We start from the raw sequence: 12,754 nt of genomic DNA, 5'->3' as shown, positions 1-12,754 counted from the left end.
CAATTACTTTCTGAAGGATAGGGAGGGACTGTGTGACTTGAGCAAATGAGTAAATTTCTCACTGTTTTTCTTCTAAGGCGCATCTGTTCACCAGATTGGATAGGACTTCAAATCTGGGCAGTACATAAATAAGTGAAGGCCTCCCATAAAGACCCACGTTGCTGCGATTTTTGTCTCGGTCAATAACCCATATGGAGGATAAAAACGGGGCTATATTCTCAGGTTCTACTCAAATCTGTACCCAGCTCTAAGCTGTCCAAGTACCCATGACTCCAGTTGATAATACCCGTTCATCACATCCCCTCTAATGGTACCTGGGTCAAACGCGTTACCCTACAATTTCACAACAAACATTGTCTGTCTAAGGAGATTCCCTCCAAGTAATGCATAAAAGAGCAACTATTCATCTGCATACTCCTACTGAAAACATTCTTACAGGGAGAAGTATCACTCAGTAAGAATAGGTTGCTTATCTGCAAAGTGTCCGGCGTTTCTTTCCAGCTGAGAAAGAGAAGCAGGCAAGGAAATGTGTGGAGAGTCAAGTCCACAGATCTCCTACTCATGTTCTGTCCAAGAGTTTCCCTAGTCACACAGAGCTGCCACCAGTTGCTTAGAACACCAGGAGAACTCCAAATGACACTGATACCCAAGCATGCCTACTCATGTGCTCTCTCTCTCTCTCTCTCTCTCTCTCTCTCTCTCTCTCTCTCTCTCTCTTCTCTCTCTCTCCTCTCCTCTCTTCTCCTCTCCTCTCCTCTCCTCATCAAACTTGTCCTCCCAATGGTTTTAATACAAAAAATTCATAGCTAAGTTTTCTGCAGGTAAGAATTTCTAACTTAGGAGTTCAACACTACTCCCATTTCCCCATGCCCTATGGCTGCTTAGGTGGCAAACCTCTTCAAAACACTTCCCCTTTGCCTCTTTGAAAATGGAAAACACCCTAAAGATTTTCATGGAACAGCTATATTAAGAAGAGTTTACTTTCCAAGCAAAGTACATTCATTTCTCAGAAACGTCCATCTTTGAAGGGCCTCTTCAACCCTCTATGAAGTAATCCTTACCCAGTTGGTCAGAAGCAAAGCCATTGGTGTGCAGTTAAGTCTTATGGCCCAAATCCACAGCCATCACACAGAAAACCCTTGCCCCACAACTGCCTGCAAAATGATCAAAGCTATCCAGTGCTGTCTCAGAGACAGACACAAATACAGGGGAATTTCACCAGTTCAGAGGCTCTGTGGAGCGGGAGAACACGGTGAGGGTGATGGGAAGGGGCAAGCGATCAAACACTAGGATTTGGTGTCAGTGATATCATGCTGTCACCCAACAACAGGGGGACACCCGACAAGGAAACTGCAGAGGGCTCAGACACTAGGAACCTTCATGCTTCTCTTTCCAATACATCTCCATCTTAAACACACACACACACACACACACACTGCACAACCCACAACCCACAGCAGTTGACAAGCTTCTACTTCAAAGTCAACTACTTTCCTTTATCTCTGCTAACCTGCTGTGGTCCTAAGCTTAATCTTCTCTAAATTAATAAACACAGGTAAGTTAGCACTCGAGGGCGGGGGGTGGGGGGAGGGTAAGCCACATTCCGATGCACCAGACAAAGAAAGAGATGCTGTTCTGTAAAGCACAGAGCAGAAGTTCCTCCCAAAGTTCCTCCAGCCAGGTCACAAAGAGAAATGACACAGTCCTAACTGGCTTTATGTGTGTTTCACGGGCACAGCCTTTGACAAGTGACTGTGCTTGTTGTCCAAGTCTGAAAGTCCTTCACCCTCAGACACTAACATTTATGAAGCACAAGGAAGAATAAAATAAGTTCGCGTTGCACCACTGCCCAGAGGTTGAAAGCATCACACTAATGCTGCCACGTGAGTCCCCACAACACCCCTGTGAGGTAGGTAGGTGGAGAGTATTGAACCCCCACCGTACAGGTGGGAGAAATGAGGCACACAATAGTTAAATGACCTGCCCCAAATCACACAGCTAGTCACTGGCAGGGTTGAGACTGAAACTCATGTTGCATAGCACCCCCACTCAGTGCCACACACGTAACAGCCATCCACTGAATATCGGTGGACTTCATTTGACTTCTGTCTCGACATACAAGTACACACACAAAATACAACAGCAGCCAAGGGACATAAGCTCCTACGTCTCTTCTGATGGTATGTCTCATTACTTAAAACCCCAGTCGATGAGAGATGGTCAAGAATCCATCTGACGGCCGAGTCCTCGGTTCAACAGGATCAATACGATCACCCAGTTGACAGCCCACTCATGTACCTGCCTCCCACACGATATTGGTTTTCTAATGAAAACAAAAATGGATTTCAGGTACCATGCTGATATTTGTTTTGTCTGTTTTAGACGGAGCCATCTGAATGGTTCTGTATTTCTGTTTGTACAAAAAAAAAAAAAAGAAAGAAAGAAAGAAAGAAAGAAAGAAAGAAAGAAGGAAATAAGGCGGTTTATAGTCCAGTTGGTATGTTGAAACTGGGCCAGGCTTGAAGATCTCCTCCCAGCTCAGATGGATTTCTATCTGGGAAACCAGACCGACCCCAGGGAATGCTGACTCCTGAGGAAGATGGTCCATGATGGGGCATCATTTGCACTGTTCGTGTTCTGTGTAGTCATCCATGTCCACGTCAGAGTCAAAGAGAGAATGTCCGGTGAAATCCGTGTCTGGGGTCCTGGAAAAACTGTTCTCAGCCCCCTCATCTTCAAAGGTCTCTGTCCTTGAGTAAAAGCTAAAATCCAGCATAGGTGTGTGAGTCTTGCTGCCCTCGCTGCTCTCCTCAGACTCATAGATGGTGTTGTCATCGTCATGGTGCCATTCGGGCCAGAATTTCCTCCTGATCCTCTCGCAGTACATGGCAAGGTTGATCAGCTCACCTGTGGTGTGACAGAGAAGCAAGAGTTAGCGCCCTCAAATGCAATGACCTAATAGTGCTGTGGTCAGAATGCCTAGGTTTCCCATCCCCAGGAATGGGAAACTCCCAAGGGAAAGTCAAGGATATCTATCACAAAATCTACAGAGTCAACTAACCTGGCTTGTGAGGGCTTGCTCACATAGACCACCAGCCAAAGAGCATGCATGGTCTGACCTAGGCCCCCTACACATAAGTAGCAGATGTGCGGTTTGGTCTTCATGTGGGTCCCCTAATAAATGAATTGGGCTGTCTCTGTTTCCGTTGTCTGCCTTTGGATCCCCTTCCCCTAGCTGGGCTGCCTTGTCTGGCCTCAACAGGAAAGGATACTCTTAGTCCTGCTGCAGCTTGGATGTGCCAGAGTGGATTGGTACCCATGGCGGGCTTCCCCTATTCTGAGGAGAAGCGAGAGGGTAGTGAAGGGAGCGGCTTGCGAGGGTGGGACTAAGAGGTGGGGCTGTGATCAGGGTGTAAAACGAATAATGAAAAACAAAACAAAAAAGAAAAACAACAACAAAACAAACAAACAACAGCAAAAATCAGCTTGTTTTGTTCCTTCTGCTTTATGAGGGTCTAGTGAGGAGACACTTCATCTGTCAACAAGGAAACAGGGCCTCTAAGACACCAAGCCTTCCACACCACAATCATGGACTTCCCATCTTCAAGCACTGTGAGGAAAAGAATAGCTTTCACTTACAAAACCACCTAGCTTGGGATATGAAGGGGACATGACATTGTCCCTGGGCCCCCCAGGTAACATAGAAGAATGAAGCCAGGTGGACATTAACACTGTTTTTTCACAGAGATACTGTCAAAATATTTGGATTTTTACGTGCACAGCAAACGGTTTTAAAATAAGAAAAACGGTTTTAAAGCATGAGCAGGCTGAATGGAAAAAGGCAGTGTGCTGTACAGCAGACAGAAGCAAAGGGCAGCTTGCAAAAGGCCCTCTGAATCAACCAAGCAAGGTTCATATCAAGTCACAGAGACTGAAGCAGCAAGCAGAGGCCTGCTGGGTCTGCACTAGGTCGCCTGTGCGTATCACAGCTCTTAGTTTTGTATTTTCACGGGACTCCTGAATATGAGAACAAGTGAGCCTCTGACTCTCGTGCCTGCTGTCAGGACTCTTTTCCTCCTGTTGGGTTGCCATGTCCAGCTTCAATGTGATGGTTTTTGCTTCATCTTCTTATACTTTATTTTGTCCTGTTTGGCTGTTGTCTCCTAGAAGCCTGTCCTTTTCTAATGAGAAATTGAAAGGGTGAGGATCCAGAGGGGAGCAGAAATGAGAAGGAACCGGAAGGAGTAGAGGGAGGGGAAACTACAATCAGGATATATTGCATGAGCAAAGAATCTGATTTCAATAAAAGAAAAAACAAAAAAAAATAAAAAACAAAAAACAAAAATAAACTTTAAAAAAGATTAAAAACTATGCCTTATATTTTCCATAAACAGTCCAGAATTGTCCTTATAGATAAGTGTGCCTACAAACACACATAGCAAAACTTATGCTCTTTGCTCTTTTAAATATTTTAATTTACACAGCTGTACACACAACTGCAAATATGATATAGTATCTGTCCACTGTTTCCCAATTCCAAAAGAAAAATGAAGGAATTGCTTGAGTTTTTGCCTTGGACCCACTAGATGGCAGTGTTGCTTATAAATAGTATTTGACCATCTCTCTTACTCTAAGAAGACTGTGCATCTTTATAGCTATATAAACATTCCACTTATTATGCATGTAAGCCATGTTTAGTTAAAAAAAAAGTAGGAAATTTCGATAATCGCAATAAATAATTTCTAGTAACCCATTCTCAATAACATTTTTAGACTCTTAAAGAAATACTTTCAAGTATTTACATAAAGTAGCACTCACTAGCGTCCGCCTGACCTTTCCTTCTAAACGACACAGCGCGAGGACCTCTGAATTTCACAGTTCAGCAACCACAGTCATCACCAGTGCATTATGTGAATGCACCACACTCTAATTATTTCCTCCAGTCCCTTGTCACAGCCATCTGATTTGTTTCTACACTGATGGCTCTGTCGATTAGAGTCTAACTACGCTGGCTTATCTTTTATTAAAGAAAATAACATAATTCAGAAGGCTACCAGCCTGTGGATAGAAATTGTATAAACACAAACAGAAAAAAAGAGCTCTTACCAGGTCACCCATCCAAGGTGATCACAACTCTCATTTTAATTTAATTCGTCTTTTCTATTTATCTAAAGTGTTGTTACCTGCTACCCCATGTAACATCGTCATGAATTATTGTCCCGTGTCATGAAAACCTTCCAGAACCTGAATGGTGTTTTCCTGAAATTGTCACTCCCTCTACAAGCATGACAACACAGGGACCCTGCTTCAGGGACCTGCAAGCCTTCGGTCTTCTACTGGTTGAGCTTGGCACTTTATTCTTAAATCGCGATAGTGTGGTCCACGTGACTTAAGACGTTGTCTTCTGAAGGGATATTTATGCTCATGCTGAGGAGGCAGAAGCTGAGACATGAGCATTCTTGTTCCCTTAAGAACAAGGGAACTTTGTTCCCTTGCTCAAGATTGCTTAAGTTACAGTCCTTTCTCCTTCGGGGGAGGCATGGGATATCTTCCAGCTACCTCTGATAATCACAGGGAACTGAGAACTATAAACCAATGTCATGGCCACAGCAAGAAAGAGGAAAGAACTCACAAAAAAAGAGAGACATTGGACGTCCCAGATGGCTCTCTTCAGCTTAATCAAATCCATCCCCAGGAGCTGCCTCAAGGGAGCCCTGGAGAATGAGAATCTTACCCTAATGGTACAGGCCTACAGTCCCAGCTGTTTGAGAGCCTGAGGCAGGCCAAGGTATGCCTGGTGCAGAAGTTTGAATGAGAATGGCCCTCATAGGCTCCCATATTTAAATGTTTAGTCATCACAGAATGTCACTAATTTAAAAGAACTGGAAATATTAGGTGTGGCCTTGTGGGAGGAAGTGTGTCACTGGGGCTGGGCTTTGAGGTGTCATTCATAAGTCCATGCCAGTTCCAGGCTTTCTCTCTGCTTGCAGATCAGGATGTAGTTCTCAGGCACTTCTCCAGCGACCTGCCTCCTGTCCCCTGCCCCCTGCCCCCTACCCCCTGCCCCCTGCCTCCTCCTGCCTCCTCCTGCCTCCTGTCCCCTGACTCCTGCTGCACTAAGCCTCAGGAGCAGTAAGCCAGCCCTAAATTAAATGCTTTCTTTCATAAGAGTTGCCTTGGTCATGGTGTCTCTTCACAGCAATAGAATAGTGACTAAGACATCTGGGCCACAAGGGTGAGTTCAAGGGTATCATGAACAACTTAATAAGACTTTGTTTCTAAATATAAAAGTCAAACAAAAGATAGATAGATAAATAAATAAATAAATAAATAAATAAATAAATAAATAAATGCAAAAGGAGGGCTGCAGACATGGCCCAATTAAAAAGCACTGTCCCAGCCATAAGGAGAGGTACCTTGGGCTTCATTCCTGACACTGACCAAAAAAAGAAAAAAAAAAAGTGGGAGGGGAGAAGAGGAGGGAGACATAGAAAAATGAGAAGAAATAGAAAGGGGGTAAGAGAGGGAAAGGAGTTGTCCTTTACTGGTGTGGCATTAATGTGTGAGATCATGAAGATTACTAATCGCATGTGTCTACTTTGACATGGTCCCTTGTGAACAAGACAGCATTAAAGAGCTTTACCCCGCTACTGAGCTCATATGAACTCCCACCGTCCTCAGTTCCCACCATGATCCTCATCTCATGAGAGAGACTGGCCTGGGATGTAATCATTTTCACTATTTGTCGTGGGCCAATATTGTTTTTTGCTGGAATGATGAAAACAAAGGAGCTGTCCCCTAACAGTTGTGAGCTACGGTGGGAGAAGTGGTAATTCTATTGGACAGACAAGAGGGTTTGCCTTGATGAGCAAGGACCGGGAGCCTACGCATCACATTCTGACTCTCAAAAGATACAAAACAAAGAGTGAACATCTAGACCTGGGCTCTACATTTGCCTTGCTGGGCTCTCCTTCCCATGGCCAAGTTTCCCATCAGAGGACATGTTTAAAACTAAATGTGGGCAGCAGAAACAGATGTTGGTTGTGAGGAGAGAGAGAGAGAGAGAGAGAGAGAGAGAGAGAGAGAGAGACAGAGAGACAGAGAGACAGAGAGACAGAGACAGAGAGACAGAGACAGAGAGACAGAGAGACACAGAGAGAGACAGACAGACAGACAGAGAAACGCTGTATAAACATAAATGCCTGTGCTAAATATGTAAACTTCACGAATAGAAAAACTGTTTTCCTTCAAGGCACACTCAGCCATCAGATAACAATTTTATGCTCTGTAGAGTATAAACGGTTAAAGATTAGTGTGGTATCATCTAATACCGATGAGGATATAGAAGCCATACACAGCACTATATGGCCAGCAAAGGGTTAGTTGCTACTTTGGAACATAATTTGATATTGTCTATTGAAACTCTAAGTGTGTATAACTGTTGCCTTATCAGTAGATAAGGTTATGTGCACGTGAGTGTTACATATCAGGACAGGAAGAGAAGATGGCAAGAGGAGAAAAGGAAAGATGGGTGTTGTAAAAATATAAAAAATAAAATGCTGTCTTTACCCTGCTAGGTCTGGCACCGCAGTGTTCCAAGATACCTGCTAGATATCTTGTCTGAAACACACATCCCAATTCTGTGGCGGCCCAGTGTCTCTGCTGCCACACACTCTCCCAACTCAAATCTCCACAAGAAAAACACACAACACAATAACCTCTGAATCAATTGATAAGATATAATTGCCTACCTAAAGGTACAAAGCCCTGTACACATCCATCCCTTAAGAACATTCTTAACAACTGAACCCCCAGTGAACGTGATTGTTGGGGGGAGGGCGGCAATGGGGGGAGGATGGGGAGGGGAACACCCATAAAGAAGGGGAGAGGGAGGGGTTAGGGGGATGTTGGCCCGGAAACCGGGAAAGGGAATAACACTCGAAATGTAAATAAGAAATACTCAAGTTAATAAAAAAAATAAATAAATAAAATAAAATAAAATAAAGAACATTCTTAACAACCTGTAAAGGTACAACGTGAATCTTAACCTCAGCTTCCCGGTTGTGTCGCCCATGCCTCTCTCTCCCAGTCTCCTCCTCTTCCCATAGGCTTTGTTCTATCCTGTACTTGTCCTCACCTGTATTTTGCAAATTAAATGGGGAGAAGGTTCTGGTGAAATCACCTGAGTCCTGAGTACGTGACTAGCAGCCATCCTTGGGGCAGTGGAATTAGCATCAAAATACAGATAACTCCAGGGCAAACCACAACAGGCTGGCATCCATCAATAGGCACTGACTGAATAAATTACCTCTTCTATAGAAAGTTGTACCACTGTTAAAGCATTCTAGTAAGTTAAAAGTAAGCCGCAGAGTAATACACACGGCACTGCCCACTGTTTAAACAAACCAGAACCATGAATCTATGAATTCTTAATCTGAAGATAAAGAGCCTACATTAACTCTTCTACATCGGTTATTCTGTGGGAGTGACAGTGGACATCAATAAAGAGGACAGCCATACAGTTTACCCCACTCTTTTGTAATTCAACTGGCAGCCATTAGGTATTACTGTCTAATTTGAAGATTGAACCAATTAAAAAAAAAACAAAAAAAAAAAAAAACTAAAGTGACACTCTCAGACAACTCGAAAGCTGAAAGTTCCCCTACCCAGAAGGCAATCCTAGAATAGAGTCTTCTTTTGGAATTTCCCAAGCGGAAATACCCTCAACTGCCTTTTCAAGGAAAAAAAAAAAAGAGTAACCAGTGTTCTTCCTGTGTCAACTTAATATCTATAATAATCAAAAATTTCCGTGAACATTTTCATTGACACTAGAAACACTGTCACCCAGACCCAAAATCCAAGATTAACTTTCTCCAAGATCAATGGTGCTCGATAAGAATGAGGATGAAGGAAAGGCCTGCAGCATCCCCCAGCATTAACTCCAACCTGTCCTGGGTCATTACCAGTAAATATTTGCCGAACATGGGACCAGTGGCAACACACACACACACACACACACACACACACACACACACACACACACACCATAGAAAATGACTTAATAAGGGTTGGTGGGATTGCTCGGCAGGTAAGTGTTATCAACCCTGAGTTTGATCTCCAAAACCCACATTAATAGAAAGAGGACCAACTCCTATAAGTTGTCCTCTGATCTCCTCACATTTACCACATGTCCCTGTTCATATGCATCACACACACTAAGTAAATAAATAAACAACAGAAAATGTTACCTAGTACATGCCAATAAAAATGCAGAAAGACTGTTACTGATAATATAGATTACAAAAACGGTCAAAATTTTAAGGCAAATTACAGTTAAAGCCTAATCAAAGAAATAAAATTGAAGAGGCTTTCAGACATTGCTCATAGATGCAGAAAATGGTCTGGCCTTGCTAGAAATCATAAAGTCTGAAGCATCGATCCTTCGACATAGCGATCCCCACCTAGGACTTAGCTCAGGGAATAAGGAGGGAAAGGCTGAGGGCATATATACAGTAATATTCACTACAGAACACTGATTTACAGTAAGGGGAGGGGGCTGGAGAGAGACTTCTTCAGTGAGTGAAGTGTTTGCCATGGTAACCCTGAGGCCCTGAGTTCAGATCCCCAGGACTCATGGAAACTATAGACATGGAGGTGTGTGTCTGCCACTCCAGTGTTTCCTGACCAGCCAGCCTCGCCTAGTGAAGTTCAGTTAGAGACCTGTCTCCAAAAAGAAATAGAGTGGGAAGTGAGAGAGGAAGATACTACTGTCCCCTGTGAGCCTTCATACACACGTGCACATGCATGCCCAGGCACCAGTAAGATATCTCACACACATGCATGAACACACATGTGCACAAAAATTTTAAGTCTTAAAAAAGAATACTAACAAAAATATCTTAAATAACCCATAAATACAAAACAGTACTAATTGGATAAATGACAATATAGAAAAAGTATAGGACATTATACAACTATTAAATTCATCCTTCAGGAATATTTAATAACAAGGGAAGACTAAAATGCACCATTTATTTTAAAACTTCAGGTTATAACAGTATTGGCATCATGGTTCCAGCCTTTTAAAGTGCATACACAGTGGTAATTGATAAAACATGAAAATACATAGTACAATATCAACAGTTCTCTGTGAATGATGAAGTCACGGATGTGTTTGTTTGACTGCTTGTTTGTTGCATGTTTGTGTCTGGGGGACAGGATCTCACCACATGCTCAGGCTACCTTGAGCCCACCACTCTCTGGCCCTGGGCCTGAATATTCTGGGACTACAGGTGTGAGTCACCACGCCTAGATTACATTTCTCATATTAAAAAAATCTTTTTTAATCTTCTCCAGTTAAATGTGTAATATTTGATATATATATATATTTATATAGCTACAGTGTGACTCTATTTTTATTATACTTATCTATTTACCATGGCATAAGTAAGGTCAGCAACAACCTGCAGGAATTGGTTCTCTTCTTCTCTGTAGGTTCCTGAGACAGCACACTGGGTGTCAGGATTTGTAGCAGGTGACTTTACCTGCTCTGCCACCTCACTGACCCACCACATTTAAGAAGTGCTGATATTCAGTCTGTCTTCGTCTTCATCTAAATTATGGAGAATTTCTTACTATGTCAAGCCCTTCCAAGAGCAGCCTACATGGCTCTGTCAACAGCTAAAACCAAAGAACTAAAATTCACCTTACCATACTCATTTGCCAAGTGTGTCCTGGTTGTTTGTTCCAAAGCTACCACAGAAAACTTCCCTGCCCAGGCCACTCCCATTCCTGCCTTTGGAATAGTCCTAAATTATCTAGGTGCTTTCTTGCTGCTCTCTTGGCAATGCTTCTACCAAGAGAGCGAAAGCCCCAAAAGGCATGGATACAAAATTAGTTGCATGCTGAGAACTGAGGGCGTCACTGGTTCTCACTGCACCCATCTCTCCATGCTGGGGACACAGAACTGAGGGCGTCACTGGTTCTCGCTGTACCCATCTCTCCATGCGGCTACCCACCCATCAAGTCCTGCAACTCCTACATGAAGGGCATTACTGCTTGCCTTTGATTAGCCGCTCCGGTCTTGTCCCTGGCAAGGTCCACATCGCCTGTGCCAAGTGTCCAAAGACAGTGGCATCAAGAGTGGAAAGCTTGGGCCCCATGATGTACTTCTTGTCACCTGCAGCAAATGGAACAGAGAGGTCATTGAAATGGGCCATACTGTCTAGTATGACCACAAGAGCATTAAACATATCCTCACTATACGTTCGTTTAACTGTGCACCAAAGCATAGAGTAGAAATGCATGCATGCCCTTTACAAAATAAAGACCCTCCCCCTAAAATGTTCTATGACACAACTCCCAATATAGCAAAGCAGGAAAGGGTGCTCACTTAAAGAATAAAGATGCTTCCAGAAAGACAATAACTCATCAACAACTGACCTTCAGGGAACCTCCTTGTCTCAACTCCAGTAATTAAAAGATGTGACACTTACCAATACCTGGGAGTTTTCTAGAACCATCTCAAAAGTAATTTACGCCAAGCACAGGAGACCTCAATGTTCATAAGACTAAATCAATCCGTACTTGCTTAGCAACAAAATGAAAGGCTAGGCTAAGGAATTTGAAAGCAATGTTGTGCGTGATACTCCCATGGACTCCCATGTAAGCCACAGAATGTCAGCTTGCTTGAGAAACTTCAACTACAGAGAAGACAGAGGGTCGCAGGTTCAGTCCTGGCATCAGGCCCTAGGCAAGGAGGTTTCAGACAACTGCTCTCACATCTTCTTAACCAGCACTGATGCTAAGTTCAGGCCTAGACATATGAGCTATCACACTGGACAAAGAAGCACTTCCCAAGTTGTTTACTGGGCTGTTGTAAGGTACCCAGTAACATAGATTGAAACTTCCATTTGTAGCAGACTGAGACCAACAGAAAGCTACAATGTACCTAGTCAAATGTAGAGAACAGTTGGTCATGGGATGCCCAGTCCTATTGATATGGTGCATCTCCAAAATAATCCCTACAGCTAAAGCTCGGGGAGCAACACAGAAGAGGGGACAGAAATATTTTAAGAGCCAGAGGACCAGGACTTCAAAAATGTATCTTCTAGACATGACGGGGAAGCTACAGCCATGAACTCTCTACAATATAGTTGACTGTACAATACATGAACAATGACACCAATTAATATTCCAACATGGATAAGGGAAAAGTCATAGGACCCCAACTTTAGATGAAGACCTATAGGTAATTAATGACTGCTGAGAAACAGAATTAGTCCTCCTCAGGATGGAGCTCCTAAGTGGTTGTCCAATACCAAGTGGTCAACCCGAAAACACACGCATAGAACCAAAACCAAACAGACCCAGCAGGTGGTATTTATATGTTTATTCATATATATTTGTAGCAATAATAAAGACAAAGAGGCCATGAATTTGAGAGGGGACAGAGCAGGAAGACTTGGAAGGGGCTAGAGAGAAGAAAGGTGGCTATGTATCATTCACATATGTGAAAACATTGTAAATTAATTTGATAGAGAATGAAAACTGCTCCAAGTTGGCTGCTGGGCTGTTATCAAATACTCTATCATAAAGAGACAATACTAGAGTGGTATCCACCCACGTCACATCCCAGCACATGACTATCCATCCTGATCATTACTTAACCCTTTCAGAGATTTCCTGTCTGCAATACGGAGATGACATTAAGGATGTTTGTCTGAGGATATATCTGTCAATAAAGTTTTTGCTT

General features: G+C 43.1%; 1 protein-coding gene across 1 annotated transcript in view; it reads right to left on the bottom strand.

Annotated features, from left to right (window-relative positions):
• Window positions 1-2,350: 2,350 nt before the first annotated feature.
• The window catches only part of Faxc (failed axon connections homolog, metaxin like GST domain containing), a 59,337-nt gene continuing 48,933 nt past the window's right edge, over window positions 2,351-12,754 (bottom strand). The window contains exons 5-6 of the mRNA NM_001271065.1: window positions 11,063-11,179; window positions 2,351-2,907 (exon numbers count right to left, since the gene is read on the bottom strand). Coding sequence (NP_001257994.1) covers window positions 2,618-2,907; window positions 11,063-11,179 — 407 coding nt within the window. The 3' untranslated portion in view covers window positions 2,351-2,617. The remainder of the gene's footprint in view (window positions 2,908-11,062; window positions 11,180-12,754) is intronic.

This window comes from Rattus norvegicus, chromosome 5 (genome assembly GCF_036323735.1).
Source record: "Rattus norvegicus strain BN/NHsdMcwi chromosome 5, GRCr8, whole genome shotgun sequence".
Classification (NCBI taxonomy): domain Eukaryota; kingdom Metazoa; phylum Chordata; class Mammalia; order Rodentia; family Muridae; genus Rattus; species Rattus norvegicus.
The sequence above is the reverse complement of the archived record's forward strand: the minus strand, read 5'-3'. Positions and strand labels throughout refer to the sequence as shown.